The 19724-nt window shown below is 44.1% G+C and overlaps 1 protein-coding gene across 2 annotated transcripts in view; it reads right to left on the reverse strand.

Annotated features, from left to right (window-relative positions):
* Positions 1–2447: 2447 nt before the first annotated feature.
* LOC112239793 (integral membrane protein GPR155-like) overlaps positions 2448–19724 on the reverse strand; it is a 37551-nt gene continuing 20274 nt past the window's right edge. The window contains exons 7-17 of one of the 2 annotated variants that reach the window (XM_042318966.1): positions 17811–17894; positions 13649–13769; positions 11866–11950; positions 11664–11754; positions 10518–10809; positions 10252–10329; positions 9939–10057; positions 6265–6360; positions 6122–6186; positions 5407–5544; positions 2448–3303 (exon numbers count right to left, since the gene is read on the reverse strand). In XM_042318966.1, coding sequence (XP_042174900.1) covers positions 2985–3303; positions 5407–5544; positions 6122–6186; positions 6265–6360; positions 9939–10057; positions 10252–10329; positions 10518–10809; positions 11664–11754; positions 11866–11950; positions 13649–13769; positions 17811–17894 — 1488 coding nt within the window. In that variant the 3' untranslated portion in view covers positions 2448–2984. Of the gene's footprint in view, positions 3363–5406; positions 5545–6121; positions 6187–6264; positions 6361–9938; positions 10058–10251; positions 10330–10517; positions 10810–11663; positions 11755–11865; positions 11951–13648; positions 13770–17810; positions 17895–19724 lie in introns of both variants that reach the window. The other variant, XM_042318967.1, reaches the window with a different exon arrangement.

A 19724-nucleotide genomic window follows, 5' to 3' on the forward strand; every position in this document is an offset into this window, starting at 1 on the left:
GGACATGTGTTCCACACAGAATGTGGACACGCTGTCTACTTGACCAGGCAGGACATGTGTTCCACACAGAATGTGGACACGCTGTCTACTTGACCAGGCAGGACATGTGTTCCACACAGAATGTGGACACGCTGTCTACTTGACCAGGCAGGACATGTGTTCCACACAGAATGTGGACACGCTGTCTACTTGACCAGGCAGGACATGTGTTCCAGGAAACCATGTCAACGCATGGCCTTTAAAAACGGACTCAGCGATGATCTTCAAGTGGTGTTGGAGGCCTCACCTCTCACTTTGAACAAAACGATGTGTCACAGACCAGCTGTACCTCACTGCTAAAGCTTTGTCTTAGTTGAGCCAGACGGGCTGACCGTACTGGTACAGCTTGGTCTTAGTTGAGCCAGACAGGCTGACCGTACTGGTACTGCTTGGTCTTAGTTGAGCCAGACAGGCTGACCGTACTGGTACTGCTTGGTCTTAGTTGAGCCAGACAGGCTGACCGTACTGGTACTGCTTGGTCTTAGTTGAGCCAGACAGGCTGACCGTACTGGTACTGCTTGGTCTTAGTTGAGCCAGACAGGCTGACCGTACTGGTACTGCTTGGTCTTAGTTGAGCCAGACAGGCTGACCGTACTGGTACTGCTTGGTCTTAGTTGATCCAGACAGGCTGACCGTACTGGTACTGCTTGGTCTTAGTTGATCCAGACAGGCTGACCGTACTGGTACTGCTTGGTCTTAGTTGATCCAGACAGGCTGACCGTACTGGTACTGCTTGGTCTTAGTTGATCCAGACAGGCTGACCGTACTGGTACTGCTTGGTCTTAGTTGATCCAGACAGGCTGACCGTACTGGTACTGCTTGCTTGGTCTTAGTTGATCCAGACAGGCTGACCGTACTGGTACAGCTTGGTCTTAGTTGATCCAGACAGGCTGACCGTACTGGTACTGCTTGGTCTTAGTTGATCCAGACAGGCTGACCGTACTGGTACTGCTTGGTCTTAGTTGATCCAGACAGGCTGACCGTACTGGTACTGCTTGGTCTTAGTTGATCCAGACAGGCTGACCGTACTGGTAACATAACAGTGGAGAAACGTTTAAACCTTCACGGACTTTCAGGTCCATTACAACAGTATTACAGACGTCTTACAAAACAACACGGCAGTTCAGTTGCATATGAAATAGTTGAATAGTCTCAGTGCAACATCTCAGTCACTGCAGATGTCATGCAAAGAAGTCTCTCTGTGATACTGGAGCTGGTTGAGGTTGTGGGGATTTGATTGGTTCAGCTGGGATAGTAGCTGACTCAGGATGCACACACCGGCCACTTAACTGGCACCCCATTCCCTTCATTGACCAGAGCCCTGTTCCCTTCATAGTGCACTACTCTTGACCAGAGCCCTGTTCCCTTCATAGTGCACTACTCTTGACCAGAGCCCTGTTCCCTTCATAGTGCACTACTCTTGACCAGAGCCCTGTTCCCTTCATAGTGCACTACTCTTGACCAGAGCCCTGTTCCCTTCATAGTGCACTACTCTTGACCAGAGCCCTGTTCCCTTCATAGTGCACTACTCTTGACCAGAGCCCTGTTCCCTTCACAGTGCACTACTCTTGACCAGAGCCCTGTTCCCTTCACAGTGCACTACTCTTGACCAGAGCCCTGTTCCCTTCACAGTGCACTACTCTTGACCAGAGCCCTGTTCCCTTCACAGAGTGCACTACTCTTGACCAGAGCCCTGTTCCCTTCACAGTACACTACTCTTGACCAGAGCCCTGTTCCCTTCATAGTGTACTACTCTTGACCAGAGCCCTGTTCCTTCATAGTGCACTACTCTTGACCAGAGCCCTGTTCCCTTCATAGTGCACTACTCTTGATCAGAGCCCTGTTCCCTTCATAGTGCACTACTCTTGACCAGAGCCCTGTTCCCTTCATAGTGCACTACTCTTGACCAGAGCCCTGTTCCCTTCACAGTGCACTACTCTTGACCAGAGCCCTGTTCCCTTCACAGTGCACTACTCTTGACCAGAGCCCTGTTCCCTTCACAGTGCACTACTCTTGATCAGAGCCCTGTTCCCTTCATAGTGCACTACTCTTGACCAGAGCCCTGTTCCCTTCACAGTGCACTACTCTTGACCAGAGCCCTGTTCCCTTCACAGTGCACTACTCTTGACCAGAGCCCTGTTCCCTTCACAGTGCACTACTCTTGACCAGAGCCCTGTTCCCTTCACAGTGCACTACTCTTGATCAGAGCCCTGTTCCCTTCATAGTGCACTACTCTTGATCAGAGCCCTGTTCCCTTCATAGTGCACTACTCTTGATCAGAGCCCTGTTCCCTTCATAGTACACTACTCTTGATCAGAGCCCTGTTCCCTTCATAGTGCACTACTCTTGATCAGAGCCCTGTTCCCTTCATAGTACACTACTCTTGATCAGAGCCCTGTTCCCTTCATAGTGCACTACTCTTGACCAGAGCCCTGTTCCCTTCATAGTGCACTACTCTTGACCAGAGCCCTGTTCCCTTCATAGTGCACTACTCTTGACCAGAGCCCTGTTCCCTTCATAGTGCACTACTCTTGATCAGAGCCTGGATGAAGCCCACCATCTTTCTTTCTTATTGGGTTCATTCAGGAGGGTGCAAACGTTACAGAAATGTTCAGATAGAAATGTATGACACAGAACAGATATGATTGTCTGATCTGTGGAAATGGGAATGCTAAATGGTGTCAGCTCTATCTCATTATATTTCCATCTGAACATTTCATCTCACTGAATAGCAGTGTTGTAATATTCTAATCCATGACTTAGGAGTCAAGGTTTAGGACTTAGGAGTCAAGGTTTAGGACTTAGGAGTCAAGGTTTAGTGACTTGACAACAACACTGCTGAATAGTAATCCCCCCCTCCTCCCTCCCTCTCTGGGAACATTACATGGCCACAGGAGGCATACTGCTGAATAGTAATCCCCCTCCTCCCTCCCTCTCTGGGAACATTACATGGCCACAGGAGGCATAATGCTGTTTCTCTCCATCGGTGGCGTCCAGCTCCTCTCGGTGAAGCGGTAGTGTAGGAGGGTGTCGTCCCTGAAGCCAAACTGGTGTGTGAGGTGTTGCAGTATCCCTCCTTGCTGGAGCTGAGCCCCATAGAGCTGGGCTTCCCCCCTGTCCCGGGCCAGACCCACCCTCACCAGCCAGTCCACTAGATCACTGCCCAGGAAAGTGGCCTGAGTCTGGGCCTGGGATGGAGGATAAGTCCCCTGACCAGGTCTCTCCCTGGAGCGCTCCCTCTCCTGAACCCTCTCTCCCTCACACCTGCGTATCAAAGGAAGGATTCAGCTACTGTCCCGTTGTTCAGGCTTTCCCCAGAAGCACTAGGGTGGAGATATGAAGGAAGAGGAGAAAGGAGAATAGAGAGAGAAAAGGAGTGCTAGTGAGGATGAGAGTTCCGTAAGAGAAACAGGAAGTCAAGAAGGTGAAAAGTAGCTACCAGGATTGTGTACCACTCCAAAACCAGAATGCATTGCCAGTGAAGAAGACTGTGGTAGGTTCAGTCCGTTCAGTGTACAATAATGCATTACCAACGAAGAAGACTGTGGTAAGATCAGTCCGTTCACAGAGTGTACAATAACGCATTACCAACGAAGAAGACTGGTAGGTTCAGTCCGTTCAGTGTACAATAATGCATTACCAACGAAGAAGACTGTGGTAGGTTCAGTCCGTTCAGAGTGTACAATAATGCATTACCAACGAAGAAGACTGTGGTAGGTTCAGTCCGTTCAGTGTACAATAACGCATTACCAACGAAGAAGACTGTGGTAGGTTCAGTCCGTTCAGTGTACAATAATGCATTACCAACGAAGAAGACTGTGGTAGGTTCAGTCCGTTCGTACAATAAGTCCGCAGTTACCAACGAAGAAGACTGTGGTAGGTTCAGTCCGTTCAGTGTACAATAATGCATTACCAACGAAGAAGACTGTGGTAGGTTCAGTCCGTTCAGAGTGTACAATAATGCATTACCAACGAAGAAGACTGTGGTAGGTTCAGTCCGTTCACAGAGTGTACAATAATGCATTACCAACGAAGAAGACTGTGGTAAGATCAGTCCGTTCAGAGTGTACAATAATGCATTACCAACGAAGAAGACTGTGGTAGGTTCAGTCCGTTCACAGAGTGTACAATAACGCATTACCAACGAAGAAGACTGTGGTAGGTTCAGTCCGTTCAGTGTACAATAACGCATTACCAACGAAGAAGACTGTGGTAGGTTCAGTCCGTTCAGTGTACAATAATGCATTACCAACGAAGAAGACTGTGGTAGGTTCAGTCCGTTCAGTGTACAATAATGCATTACCAACGAAGAAGACTGTGGTAGGTTCAGTCCGTTCACAGAGTGTACAATAACGCATTACCAACGAAGAAGACTGTGGTAGGTTCAGTCCGTTCACAGAGTGTACAATAATGCATTACCAACGAAGAAGACTGTGGTAGGTTCAGTCCGTTCACAGAGTGTACAATAATGCATTACCAACGAAGAAGACTGTGGTAGGTTCAGTCCGTTCACAGAGTGTACAATAATGCATTACCAACGAAGAAGACTGTGGTAGGTTCAGTCCGTTCACAGAGTGTACAATAATGCATTAATGCATTTCTAAAGACAGGATTAGTGGTAGAAACATGCAAGATATTATCTGGGGTAAAGTCCTAGGCCATGCATAGAGAGGATGTTAGGAGAGAACGAGTTCAACTCGTAGGTAACATGCTAGTTATGGATAACTAGATCTGCACACGCAGTAGCATTTAAGAGTCAACCGTTTATTTTTTTAAATTGTATTTAAAAAAATAATTTTACCCCCTTTTTCTTCCCATATTTTGTGATATCCAAATTGGTAGTTACAGTCTTGTCCCATCGCTGCAACTCCCTTACGGACTCTGGAGAGGTGAAACACAACCCTGCCAAGCCGCACTGCTTCTTGACACACTGCTCGCTTAACCCGGAAGCCAGCCGTATCAATGTGTCGGAGGAAACACCGTACAACTGGCGACCGTGTCAGCATGCACTACGCCCGGCCTGCCACAGGAGTCACTAGAGCACGATGGGACAAGGACATCCCTGCCGGCCAAACCCTCCCCTAACCCGGACGACGCTGGGCGCCAATTGTGTGCCGCCACATGGATCTCCCGGTCGCGGCCGGCTGCAACACAGCCTGGGATCAAACCAGGATCTGTAGTGACGCAGCTAGCACTGTGACAGAGTGTCTTACACCGCTGTGACACTCGAGAGACCCAAGTCAACGGTTTTAATATAGATTCTAGAGCTTTGATTCTGCACCAATCAGACGTGTCCTGGGAGTGAAATCATGCTACAAAAAATGATAAATGAAATAAATGATAATTGATGTTTATGTTGTGGCCTACCTTCTGATGGGCACTATGTCCTGAACACACTGGTCTTTATGATAGCGGACGAACTGAGTGCAGGTCAGCCTGATCTCCTCTGGAACCACAGAGGGGGGCTCCTCTTCACTCTCCCTGCCCTGCCATAGGCTCACTAACCTGGGGGACAGGACACACACAGGCCCCTTAGAGGGCAGAACAACCACATCTTCTACAGCCACACTACCTGGCTCAGGCAAGTCTGACTTAGATCAGGCCTTGTGCTGGCTTTGGGACAATACAACATACAGGAGGAGGTGCTGATGTTGGGACAATACAACATACAGGAGGAGGTGCTGATGTTGGGACAATACAACATACAGGAGGAGGTGCTGATGTTGGGGCAATACAACATACAGGAGGAGGTGCTGATGTTGGGACAATATAACATACAGGAGGTGCTGATGTTGGGACAATACAACATACAGGAGGTACTGATGTTGGGACAATACAACATACAGGAGGTACTGATGTTGGGACAATACAACATACAGGAGGTGCTGATGTTGGGACAATACAACATACAGGAGGTGCTGATGTTGGGACAATACAACATACAGGAGGTGCTGATGTTGGGACAATACAACATACAGGAGGTACTGATGTTGGGACAATACAACATACAGGAGGTACTGATGTTGGGACAATACAACGATGCACTATGCTCTCTGAAGTAAGTACCTAGTTCCTAGCTCACCTCTTCTTGAATGGCAGAATGATCAGATGCCTGTCCAGGCCAAAGATACCAAACGAAATGAAGCCCTGAGAAACATGAGAGGTAAAGTAAGCAACAGTAAAATCCCTTTCTATACTCATGATCTAATAGACACGAGAGCGTACCTGTCCATAGTTGGCCACAGCACAGAAGAACTGCAGCTCCAGGTACAGTCTACCAGGGTCCTGGTTGAACAACCACCATAGACAACTGGACAGGTTCTGAAAGACATGCGAGAGGGGGAATGAAAAGTGCACACTTCAGAGTTAACAAGTGCCGATTCAGGGAAGAGGTTCGAGATTGGAGTGAACTAGTGCACACTTCAGGGACAAGGGTAGGTAGAGAAAGGGGACATGGCCAAGCAATAAAAGAATAGAACAGTAGAACAGAATAGAACAGAACATAATAGAACAGAACAGAGTAGACCAGAATAGAACAGAACATAATAGAACAGAACAGAGTAGAACAGAGTAGAACAGAATAGAACAGAGTAGAACAGAATAGAACAGAGTAGAACAGAATAGAACAGAGTAGAATAGAACAGAATAGAACAGAATAGAACAGAATAGAACAGAGTAGAATAGAACATAATAGAACAGAATAGAGTAAAACAGAATAGAACAGAGAACAGAATAGAACAGAACATAATAGAGTAGAACAGAATAGAATAGAACAGAACATAATAGAACAGAACATAATAGAACAGAACATAATAGAACAGAACATAATAGAACAGAATAGAGTAGAACAGAATATAATAGAACAGAATAGAGTAGAACAGAATAGAACAGAGTAGAACAGAGTAGAACAGAACATAATAGAACAGAATAGAGTAGAACAGAATATAATAGAACAGAATAGAGTAGAACAGAATAGAACAGAGTAGAACAGAATAGAACAGAACATAATAGAGTAGAACAGAATAGAATAGAACAGAATAGAACAGAACATAATAGAACAGAACAGAATAGAACAGAGTAGAATAGAGCAGAACATAGTAGAGTAGAACAGAATAGAACAGAGTAGAATAGAACAGAACAGAGTAGAACAGAATAGAGTAGAATAGAACAGAACATAATAGAATAGAGTAGAACAGAATAGAATAGAACAGAATAGAGTAGAACAGAACAGAACATAATAGAACAGAGTAGAACAGAATAGAACAGAATAGAATAGAGTAGAACAGAACAGAATAGAACAGAATAGAATAGAGTAGAACAGAACAGAATAGAACAGAACATAATAGAATATAGTAGAACAGAATAGAACAGAACATAATAGAATAGAACATAATAGAACAGAACAGAACAGAGTAGAATAGAACAGAATAGAGTAGAACAGAACAGAACATAATAGAACAGAACAGAACATAATAGAATAGAGTAGAACAGAACATAATAGAATAGAATATAGTAGAACAGAATAGAACAGAACATAATAGAATAGAACAGAACATAATAGAACAGAACAGAACAGAGTAGAATAGAACAGAGTAGAGTAGAACAGAACATAATAGAACAGAATAGAATAGAACAGAACAGAGTAGAATAGAACAGAATAGAGTAGAACAGAATAGAACAGAACATAATAGAACAGAATAGAATAGAGTAGAACAGAGTAGAATAGAACAGAATAGAACAGAACAGAGTAGAATAGAACAGAATAGAGTAGAACAGAATAGAACAGAATAGAGTAGAACAGAACATAATAGAACAGAATAGAATAGAGTAGAACAGAACAGAACATAATAGAACCGAATAGAATAGAGTAGAACAGAACAGAACATAATAGAATAGAATAGAGTAGAACAGAATAGAACAGAACAGAATAGAATAGAGTAGAACAGAATAGAACAGAATAGAACAGAATAGAATAGAACAGAATAGAACAGAACAGAGTAGAATAGAACAGAATAGAGTAGAACAGAATAGAACAGAACAGAACAGAGTAGAACAGACCAGAACAGAATAGAATAGAACAGAATAGAGTAGAACAGAACAGAACATAATAGAACCGAATAGAATAGAGTAGAACAGAAGAGAATAGAATAGAATAGAGTAGAACAGAATAGAACAGAACAGAATAGAGTAGAACAGAACAGAATAGAATAGAGTAGAACAGAATAGAACAGAACATAATAGAATAGAGTAGAACAGAATAGAACAGAACATAATAGAATAGAGTAGAACAGAATAGAACAGAATAGAACAGAATAGAACAGAATAGAACAGAATAGAATAGAGTAGAACAGAACAGAGTAGAATAGAACAGAATAGAATAGAACAGAATAGAATAGAACAGAATAGAACAGAATAGAACAGAATAGAAAGAAGAGAACAGAACAGAACAGAACAGAACAGAATAGAACAGAATAGAACAGAGTAGAATAGAACAGAATAGAGTAGAACAGAATAGAACAGAATAGAACAGAGCAGAACAGAGTAGAACAGAATAGAACAGACCAGAACAGAATAGAGTAGAACAGAATAGAACAGAGCAGAGTAGAACAGAATAGAACAGAATAGAGTAGAATAGAACAGAACATAATAGAACAGAATAGAGTAGAACAGAATAGAACAGAGCAGAACAGAATAGAGTAGAACAGAATAGAGTAGAACAGAGTAGAACAGAATAGAACAGAGCAGAATAGAATAGAATAGAACAGAACAGAACAGAATAGAACAGAATAGAGTAGAACAGAACAGAACATAATAGAATAGAGTAGAGTAGAACAGAATAGAACAGAACATGAGAATAGAATAGAGTAGAACAGAATAGAACAGAACATAATAGAATAGAGTAGAACAGAATAGAACAGAACAGAACAGAATAGAACAGAACAGAACAGAACAGAATAGAATAGAACAGAATAGAACAGAGTAGAACAGAATATAGAACAGAATAGAACAGAGTAGAATAGAACAGAATAGAACAGAATAGAACAGAATAGAACAGAACAGAATAGAATAGAACAGAATAGAATAGAACAGAATAGAACAGAACAGAATAGAACAGAGCAGAACAGAATAGAACAGAGCAGAACAGAACAGAATAGAACAGAATAGAACAGAATAGAACAGAACAGAACAGAATAGAACAGAACAGAATAGAACAGAACAGAACAGAGCAGAACAGAGTAGAGTAGAACAGAATAGAGTAGAACAGAATAGAACAGAGTAGAACAGAATAGAGTAGAACAGAATAGAGTAGAACAGAAGAGTAGAACAGAATAGAACAGAATAGAACAGAATAGAACAGAATAGAACAGAGTAGAACAGAACAGAGTAGAACAGAATAGAACAGAGTAGAACAGAATAGAACAGAGCAGAACAGAGTAGAGTAGAGTAGAACAGAATAGAGTAGAATAGAACAGAACATAATAGAACAGAATAGAGTAGAACAGAATAGAACAGAGAACAGAGTAGAGTAGAACAGAATAGAGTAGAACAGAATAGAACAGAGTAGAACAGAATAGAGTAGAACAGAACAGAATAGAGTAGAATAGAACAGAGTAGAATAGAGTAGAACAGAACAGAACAGAGTAGAACAGAACAGAATAGAGTAGAATAGAACAGAATAGAGTAGAACAGAATAGAACAGAACAGAGTAGAGTAGAACAGAATAGAGTAGAACAGAACAGAGTAGAGTAGAACAGAATAGAGTAGAACAGAACAGAGCAGAGTAGAGTAGAATATAACAGAATAGAGTAGAACAGAATAGAACAGAGTAGAACAGAATAGAGTAGAACAGAATAGAGTAGAGTAGAACAGAGCAGAACAGAACCGTAGATAACACTCACAGCCAGCAAGGAAACTATGAGGAGTAGACACAACAGGACGTGTCTGACCAGCTGTCTGTCATCCTGGACCGGTGGACTACACTGCTGCTGCTGGGTTTCACACAGCGCCCCACACTGGCCTGGAGGGTACAGTACAACAAGTCAACAGGGTTGTATTCATTAGTGCACACCGTAGCAAAACGTTTTGCAACAGCATCACAGTCAACACAAGCCACAGTGGACACAACAGGTCAGCACGGCCCGAAGTATCAGCCCATAAACCTAGAACACAACTCCAACCAGAGCTGCAGTCATTCACGTTGTGTTCCTGTACCTGTTAGAGACGTGGGAGTGTCGTTCCTGGTGGCGTCGTTGATCATGTCGGGCACGGGCTGTGTACAGCTACAACAGTCTGGGTGGAACACAACAACAACACACAGACACCGTTCTGAGTTAAATCAAACTACTCATGTTTTTTAACAATATGTTTAGGTTGGCAATTTAAGGTTTTACATATGAAGTTCAACACAAAATCCCCAGTAAACCAATGCACCCAAGTTTACAGAACTACAACAAACAATAATGTGTCTAGTGAGCTACCACTGTTGTTGCTGGTCTCTGGTGCTGAGGGCTCCAGTGAGGGGGTCTGGTCCTCCTGGTGTCCAGGGGGCCTCAGGTCCTCCATAGTACCTGTGTTGGAGGCTCTCTCCAGGGCTTGGTAGTTCTGGTCCTCCTGGTGTCCAGGGGGCCTCAGGTCCTCCATAGTACCTGTGTTGGAGGCTCTCTCCAGGACTTGGTAGTTCTGGTTCTCCTTGGTGCCCTGGCTGAGACCCATCAGAGAGAAACCACCTACCAAGATGCTGCAGGAGACTACTACAGCAGTACTGATGATCTGAGAGAGGGGAAAGAGAGAGAGAGGTAAACCTTTAGGACTGGCTCCAGATCTATGTGATGTGTAAAACCTTTAGGACAGGCTCCAGATCTATGTGATGTGTAAAACCTTTAGGACAGGCTCCAGATCTATGTGATGTGTAAAACCTTTAGGACTGGCTCCAGATCTATGTGATGTGTAAAACCTTTAGGACTGGCTCCAGATCTATGTGATGTGTAAAACCTTTAGGACTGGCTCCAGATCTATGTGATGTGTAAAACCTTTAGGACTGGCTCCAGATCTATGTGATGTGTAAAACCTTTAGGACAGGCTCCAGATCTATGTGATGTGTAAAACCTTTAGGACTGGCTCCAGATCTATGTGATGTGTAAAACCTTTAGGACAGGCTCCAGATCTATGTGATGTGTAAAACCTTTAGGACAGGCTCCAGATCTATGTGATGTGTAAAACCTTTAGGACAGGCTCCAGATCTATGTGATGTGTAAAACCTTTAGGACAGGCTCCAGATCTATGTGATCTGTAAAGTGTAAAACCTTTAGGACAGGCTCCAGATCTATGTGATGTGTAAAGTGTAGTCAACTCAGGGAGAACTATACAGTGGATCTGTATTCCAGTAAACTAAAATCACAGGTGGCCCCTTTCCTGAGCCCTGCCATAGAGGAAGGCAGAGTCTATAGTATCAGGCATCCTCTCACCTGAGCCCTGCCATAGAAGAAGGCAGAGTCTACAGTATCAGGCATCCTCTCACCTGAGCCCTGCCATAGAAGAAGGCAGAGTCTATAGTATCAGGCATCCTCTCACCTGAGCCCTGCCATAGAAGAAGGCAGAGTCTACAGTATCAGGCATCCTCTCACCTGAGCCCTGCCATAGAAGAAGGCAGAGTCTACAGTATCAGGCATCCTCTCTCCTGCCAGGAGCAGACCTCCAAGGATGAGGAACGGTATGCTGTGGAAGAGAACAACACTGTAAGGTTAAGTTTGAGGAACACAAACATACATTACACTGTTTCACTCACACACACACACACACACACACACACACACACACAGGACGTACCCCCAGCCAAAGACCATGAAGACCCAAGGTGGAATCCTCAGAAAATTGTCCTTCTTGGTCAGAACCAAACAGAGAGGAATGAGACCTATAGTCAGACCCAGACAGAACCAACTCAGGGTTATTCCACAGATACAGTACAACATATCTAGTCCAGACACACACGCGGTACATACCGGTCCAGACACACACACACGCGGTACATACCGGTCCAGACACACACACACGCGGTACATACCGGTCCAGACACACACACGTGAGTACATACCGGTCCAGACACACACATACCGGTCCAGACACACACACACGCGGCACATACCGGTCCAGACGGCACATATCAGGTCCAGACTCACACGAGTCCAGACAGGCACATACCGGTCCAGACACACACACACGCGGTACATACCGGTCCAGACACACACACATGCGGTACATACCAGTCCAGACACACACACACGCGGTACATACCAGGTCCAGACACACACACACGCGGTACATACCGGTCCAGACAGACACACACGCGGTACATACCGGTCCAGACACACACACGCGGTACATACCGGTCCAGACACACACACGGTACATACCAGCCCGGGCACATGGTACATACCAGCCCGGGCACATGGTACATACCATCCCGGGCACATGGTACATACCAGCCCAGGCACATGGCACATACCAGCACATGGTACAGACACATCCAGGTACATACCAGTCCAGACACATGGTACATACCAGTCCAGCACACGGGCACAGTCCATACCAGCGGTGCATACCAGTCCAGACACACATGGTACATGCCAGCCCAGACACATGGTACATACCAGTCCAGACACACACGCGGTGCATACCAGTCCAGACACACACACGGTGCATACCAGTCCAGACACACACGCGGTGCATACCAGTCCAGACACACACGTGGTGCATACCAGCCCAGGCACACACGCGGTACATACAAGTCCAGAAACATGGCACATACCAGTCCAGACACGCGGTACATACCAGTCCAGACACACACGCGGTACATACCAGTCCAGACACACACACGCGGTACATACCAGTCCAGACACACATACACAGCGCGGTACATACCAGTCCAGACACACGCGGTACATACCAGTCCAGACACACGCGGTACATACCAGTCCAGACACGGTACATACCAGTCCAGACACACGGTACATACCAGTCCCACGCGGTACATACCAGTCCAGACACACACGCGGTACATACCAGTCCAGACACACACGCGGTACATACCAGTCCCAGACATACAGTCCAGACGCGGCACATACCAGTCCAGACACATACCAGTCCAGCGGCACATACCAGTCCATACCAGTCCACACGGTACATACCAGTCCAGACACACGTGGTACATACCAGTCCAGACACACGGTACATACCTGTCCAGACACACGTGGTACATACCAGTCCAGACACACGGTACATACCCGTCCAGACACACGTGGTACATACCAGTCCAGGCACATGTGGTACATACCCATCCAGGCACACGTGGTACATATCAGTCCAGGCACACATGGTACATACCCGTCCAGACACATGTGGTACATACCAGTCCAGACACCCGTGGTACATACCAGTCCAGACACCCGTGGTACATGCCAGTCCAGACACCCGTGGTACATACCAGTCCAGACACCCGTGGTACATACCAGTCCAGACACCCGGTACATACCAGTCCAGACACACGGTACATACCAGTCCAGACACATGGTACATACCAGTCCAGACACCAGTCCAGACACATGGTACATACCAGTCCAGACATATGTGCTGTAGAGTGACCCATAGAGCAGTGTGAATGTCAACACCTGTCCCAAGATGTCCTCCTGCTTCACTACGAAGTTCCACAGGATCATACCGACACACACTAGGAACTACAGGGACAAGGAGAGACACATTACTATATATCACTTGTGTACAGTTGAATTCGGAAGTTTACATACATTTAAAAACTCAGTTTCACAATTCCTGACATTTAATCCTAGTAAAAATTCCCTGTCTAAGGTCAGTTAGGATCACCACTTTATTGTAAGAATGTGAAATGCCAGAATAATAGTAGAGAGAATGATTTATTTCAGCTTTTATTTCTTTCACATCCCCAGTGGGTCAGAAGTTTACATACTCTCAATTAGTATGTGGTAGCGTTGCCTTTAAATTGTTTAACTTGCGTCAAACGTTTCGGGTAGGATGGGGTCAGGGCTTTGTGATGGCCACTCCAATACCTTGACTTTGTTGTCCTTAAGCCATTTTGCTACAACTTTGGAAGTACGCTTGGGGGTCATTGTCCATTTGAAAGACCAATTTGCGACCAAGCTTTAACTTCCTGACTGATGTCTTGAGATATTGCTTCAATATATCCACATAATTTTTTTTCCTCATGATGACATCTATTTAGTGAAGTGCACCAGTCCCTCCTGCAGCAAAGCACCCCCACAACATGATGCTGCCACCCCCGTGCTTCACGGTTGGGATGGTGTTCTTCAGCATGCAAGCCTCCCCTTTTTCCTCCAAACATAACCATGGTCATTATGGCCAAACAGTTCTATTTTTGTTTCATCAGACCAGAGGACATTTCTCCAAAAAGTACGATCTTTGTCCCCATGTGCAGTTGCAAACCATAGTCTGGCTTTTTTATGGCCATTTTGGAGCAGTGGCTTCTTCCTTGCTGAGCGGCCTTTCAGGTTATGTCGATATAGGACTCGTTTTACTGTGGATATCGATACCTTTGTACTTGTTTCCTGAACGTGGTACCTTCAGGTGTTTGGAAATTGTTCCCAAGGATGAACCAGACTTGTGGAGGTCTACAATTGTTTTTCTGAGGTCTTGGCTGATTTTTTATGATTATCCCATGATGTCAAGCAAAGAGACACTGAGTTTGAAGGTAGGCCTTGAAATACATCTACAGGTAAACCTCCAATTGACTCAAATTATGTCAATTAGCCTATCAGAAGCTTCTAAAGCCATGACAATTTTCTGGAATTTTCCAAGCTGTTTAAAGGCACAGTCAACTTAGTGTATGTAAACTTCTGACCCACTGGAATTGTGATACAGTGAATTATAAGTGAAATAATCTGTCTGTAAACAATTGTTGGAAAGATTACTTGTGTCATGCACAAAATAGATGTCCTAACCGACTTGCCAAAACGATAGTTTGTTAACAAGAAATTTGTGGTTCAAAAATGAGTTTTAATGACAAACCTAAGTGTGCCTTAATGACAAACCTACAGTGCCTTCGTAAAGTATTCAGACCCCTTAACCTTTTTCCACATTTTGTTAAGTTAGACTTATTCTAAAATGCATTAAATTCAATTTTTTCCTAATATATCGACACACAATAGCCCATAATGACAAAGCGAAAAACAGTTTTTTTTAAAAATAATTGCTAATTTATTACAAATAAACTGAAATACCTTATTTACATAAGTATTCAGACCCTTTGCTATGAGAAGCTAAATTGAGCTTAGGTGCATCTTGTTTCCATTGATCATCCTAGAGATGTTTCTACAGTCCACCTGTGGTAAATTACATTGATTGAACATGATATGGAAAGGTACCCACCTGTCTATAGAAGGTCCCACAGTTGACAGTGCATGTCAGAGCAAAAACCAAGCCATGAGGTCGAAGGATTGGTCCATAGAGCTCCGAGACAGGATTGTGTGGAGGCACAGATCTGGGGAAGGGTACATGTCTGCAGCATTGAAGGGCCCCAAGAACACAGTGGCCCCCATCATTCTTAAATGGAAGAAGTTTGGAACCACCAAGACTCTTCCTAGAGCTGGCTGCTCAGTCAAACTGAGCAATCGGGGGAGAATTGCCTTGGTCAGGGAGGTGACCAAGAACCCGAAGGTCACTATGACAGAGCTCCAGAGTTCCTCTGTGGAGGTGGGAGAACCTTCCAGAAGGACAACCATCTCTGCAACACTCCACCAATCAGGCCTTTATGGTAGAGTGGCCAGACGGAAGCCACTTCTCAGTATAAGGCACATGACAGCCTGCTTGGAGTTTGCCAAAAGGCAACTAAAGGACTCTCAGACCATGAGAAACAAGATTCTCTGGTTTGATGAAACCAAGATTGAACACTTTGGCCTGAATGTCAAGAATCACATCTGGAGGAAACCTGGCACCATCCCTACGGTGAAGCGCGGTGGTGGTAGCATCATGCTGTGGGGATGTTTTTCAGTGGCAGCGGCTGAGAGACTAGTCAGGATCGAAGGAAAGAAAGCTTCCAACAGGACAACGACCCTAAGCACACAGACAAGACAATGCAGGAGTGGCTTCGGGACAAGTCTCTGAGATGTCCTTGAGTAGCCCAGCCAGAGCCCGGACTTGAACCCGATCTAACATCTCTGGGGAATCCTGAAAATAGCTGTGGTGCGATGCTCCCCATCCAACCTGACAGAGCTTGAGAGGATCTGCAGGGAAGAATGGGAGAAACTCCCCAAATACAGGTGTGCCATGTTTGTAGCCTCATCCCCAGAAGACTCAAAGTTGTAATCGCTGCTAAAGGTGCTTCAACAAAGAACTGAATAAAGAGTCTGAATACTTATGGAAATGTGATATTTGCATTTTTTTCTAAAAAAAGTCTTCTTTTTCTAAACAGTTTTTGCTTTGTCATTATGGGGTATTGTGTGTAGATTGATGAGGCAAAAACATTTTTCATCCATTTTAGAATAAGGTTGTAACATAACAAAATGTGGAACAAGTCAAGGGGTCTGAATATTTTCAGAATGTCCTGTATATGAAGGATATATGTAATAACCCTTTCAGAATGTACTGTATATGAAGGATATATGTAATAACCCTTTCAGAATGTACTGTATATGAAGGATTTATGTAATAACCCTTTCAGAATGTACTGTATATGAAGGATATATGAAATAACCCTTTCAGAATGTACTGTATATGATTCAGAATGATATATGAAATAACCCTTTCAGAATGTACTGTATATGAAGGATTTATGTAATAACCCTTTCAGAATGTACTGTATATGAAGGATATATGAAATAACCCTTTAGAATGTACTGTATATGAAATAACCCTTTCAGAATGTACTGTATGAAATGAAGGAATGTACTGAATATGTAATAACCCTTTCAGAATGTACTGTATATGAAGGATATATGTAATAACCCTTTCAGAATGTACTGTATATGAAATAACCCTTTCAGAATGTACTGTATAAGAAGGATATATGTAATAACCCTTTCAGAATGTACTGTATATGAAGGATATATGAAATAACCCTTTAGAATGTACTGTATATGTAATAACCCATTCAGAATGTACTGTATATGAAATAACCCTTTCAGAATGTACTGTATATGAAGGATATATGTAATAACCCTTTCAGAATGTACTGTATATGAAGGATATATGAAATAACCCTTTAGAATGTACTGTATATGTAATAACCCATTCAGAATGTACTGTATATGAAATAACCCATTCAGAATGTACTGATATATGTAATAACCCTTTCAGAATGTACTGTATATGTAATAACCCTTTCAGAATGTACTGTATATGAAATAACCCTTTCAGAATGTACTGTATATGAAGGATATATGTAATAACCCTTTCAGAATGTACTGTATATGAAATAACCCTTTCAGAATGTACTGTATAAGAAGGATATATGTAATAACCCTTTCAGAATGTACTGTATATGAAGGATATATGTAATAACCCTTTCAGAATGTACTGTATATGAAGGATATATGAAATAACCCTTTAGAATGTACTGTATATGTAATAACCCATTCAGAATGTACTGTATATGAAATAACCCTTTCAGAATGTACTGTATATGAAGGATATATGTAATAACCCTTTCAGAATGTACTGTATATGAAGGATTTATGTAATAACCCCTTTCAGAATGTACTGTATAAGAAGGATATATATGTAATAACCTGTGCCAGGAAGAGGTTCATAGAAAACATGTGTGGGAGCCTCTTGAACTTCTTACTGAGGAGAATGACAGCGATGGTCCACACCTACAAACACAAACACGATGTGTTTCAGTGTATCCAGTGTTTAAATACAGCTTGAACCCACTCAACTTGTCAAAAGTCTTTGCAGAGGAGATTAGAATTTTTAAAAGTCATTGGTATGAATCCTCTATCATTAAAGCTGCATTCTACACCATGGATACAGCAAGCCCTGATAAACACCATGGATACAGCAAGCCCTGATAAACACCATGGATACAGCAAGCCCTGATAAACACCATGGATACAGCAAGCCCTGATAAACACCATGGATACAGCAAGCCCTGATAAACACCATGGATACAGCAAGCCCTGATAAACACCATGGATACAGCAAGCCCTGACAAACACCATGGATACAGCAAGCCCTGACAAACACCATGGATACAGCAAGCCCTGATAAACACCATGGATACAGCAAGCCCTGATAAACACCATGGATACAGCAAGCCCTGATAAACACCATGGATACAGCAAGCCCTGATAAACACCATGGATACAGCAAGCCCTGATAAACACCATGGATACACCATGGAGCAAGCCCTGATAAACACCATGGATACAGCAAGCCCTGATAAACACCATGGATACAGCAAGCCCTGATAAACACCATGGATACAGCAAGCCCTGATAAACACCATGGATACAGCAAGCCCTGATAAACACCATGGATACAGCAAGCCCTGATAAACACCATGGATACAGCAAGCCCTGATCAACACCATGGATACAGCAAGCCCTGATCAACACCATGGATACAGCAAGCCCTGATCAACACCATGGATACAGCAAGCCCTGATAAACACCATGGATACAGCAAGCCCTGATCAACACCATGGATACAGCAAGCCCTGATCAACCCCATGGAGTCAGCAAGCCCTGATCAACCCCATGGAGTCAGCAAGCCCTGATCAACCCCATGGAGTCAGCAAGCCCTGATCAACCCCATGGAGTCAGCAAGCCCTGACCAACACCATGGAGTCAGCAATCCCTGACCAACACCATGGAGTCAGCAATCCCTGACCAACACCATGGAATCAGCAATCCCTGACCAACACCATGGAATCAGCAATCCCTGACCAACACCATGGAGTCAGCAATCCCTGACCAACACCATGGAGTCAGCAATCCCTGACCAACCCCCCTGACCAACACCATGGAGTCAGCAATCCCTGACCAACCCCATGGAGTCAGCAATCCCTGACCAACCCCATGGAGTCAGCAATCCCTGACCAACCCCATGGAGTCAGCAATCCCTGACCAACCCCATGGAGTCAGCAATCCCTGACCAACCCCATGGAGTCAGCAAGCCCTGACCAACCCCATGGAGTCACCCCAAGTCAGTAAGCCCTGACCAACCCCATGGAGTCAGTAAGCCCTGACCAACACCATGGAGTCAGTAAGCCCTGATCAACCCCATGGAGTCAGCAATCCCTGACCAACCCCATGGAGTCAGTAAGCCCTGACCAACCCCATGGAGTCAGTAAGCCCTGACCAACCCCATGGAGTCAGTAAGCCCTGACCAACACCATGGAGTCAGTAAGCCCTGACCAACCCCATGGAGTCAGTAAGCCCTGATCAACCCCATGGAGTCAGTAAGCCCTGATCAACCCCTTGCTTCAATCAGCTAAAGTCAGACAGGACCACAAATGGAGGACAACCAAGCCTATTGAAAAGAGTGTCAAAGTCTGCCTTCTTCATTGGCCTTTCATGTAGAGAGGGCGAGAGAGACAGACAGAGAGAGAAACAGAGAGAGAGAAACAGAGAGAGAGAAACAGAGAGAGACAGACAGAGAGAGAAACAGAGAGAGAGAAACAGAGAGAGACAGACACAGAG

This window comes from Oncorhynchus tshawytscha, unplaced genomic scaffold (genome assembly GCF_018296145.1).
Source record: "Oncorhynchus tshawytscha isolate Ot180627B unplaced genomic scaffold, Otsh_v2.0 Un_contig_5015_pilon_pilon, whole genome shotgun sequence".
Classification (NCBI taxonomy): domain Eukaryota; kingdom Metazoa; phylum Chordata; class Actinopteri; order Salmoniformes; family Salmonidae; genus Oncorhynchus; species Oncorhynchus tshawytscha.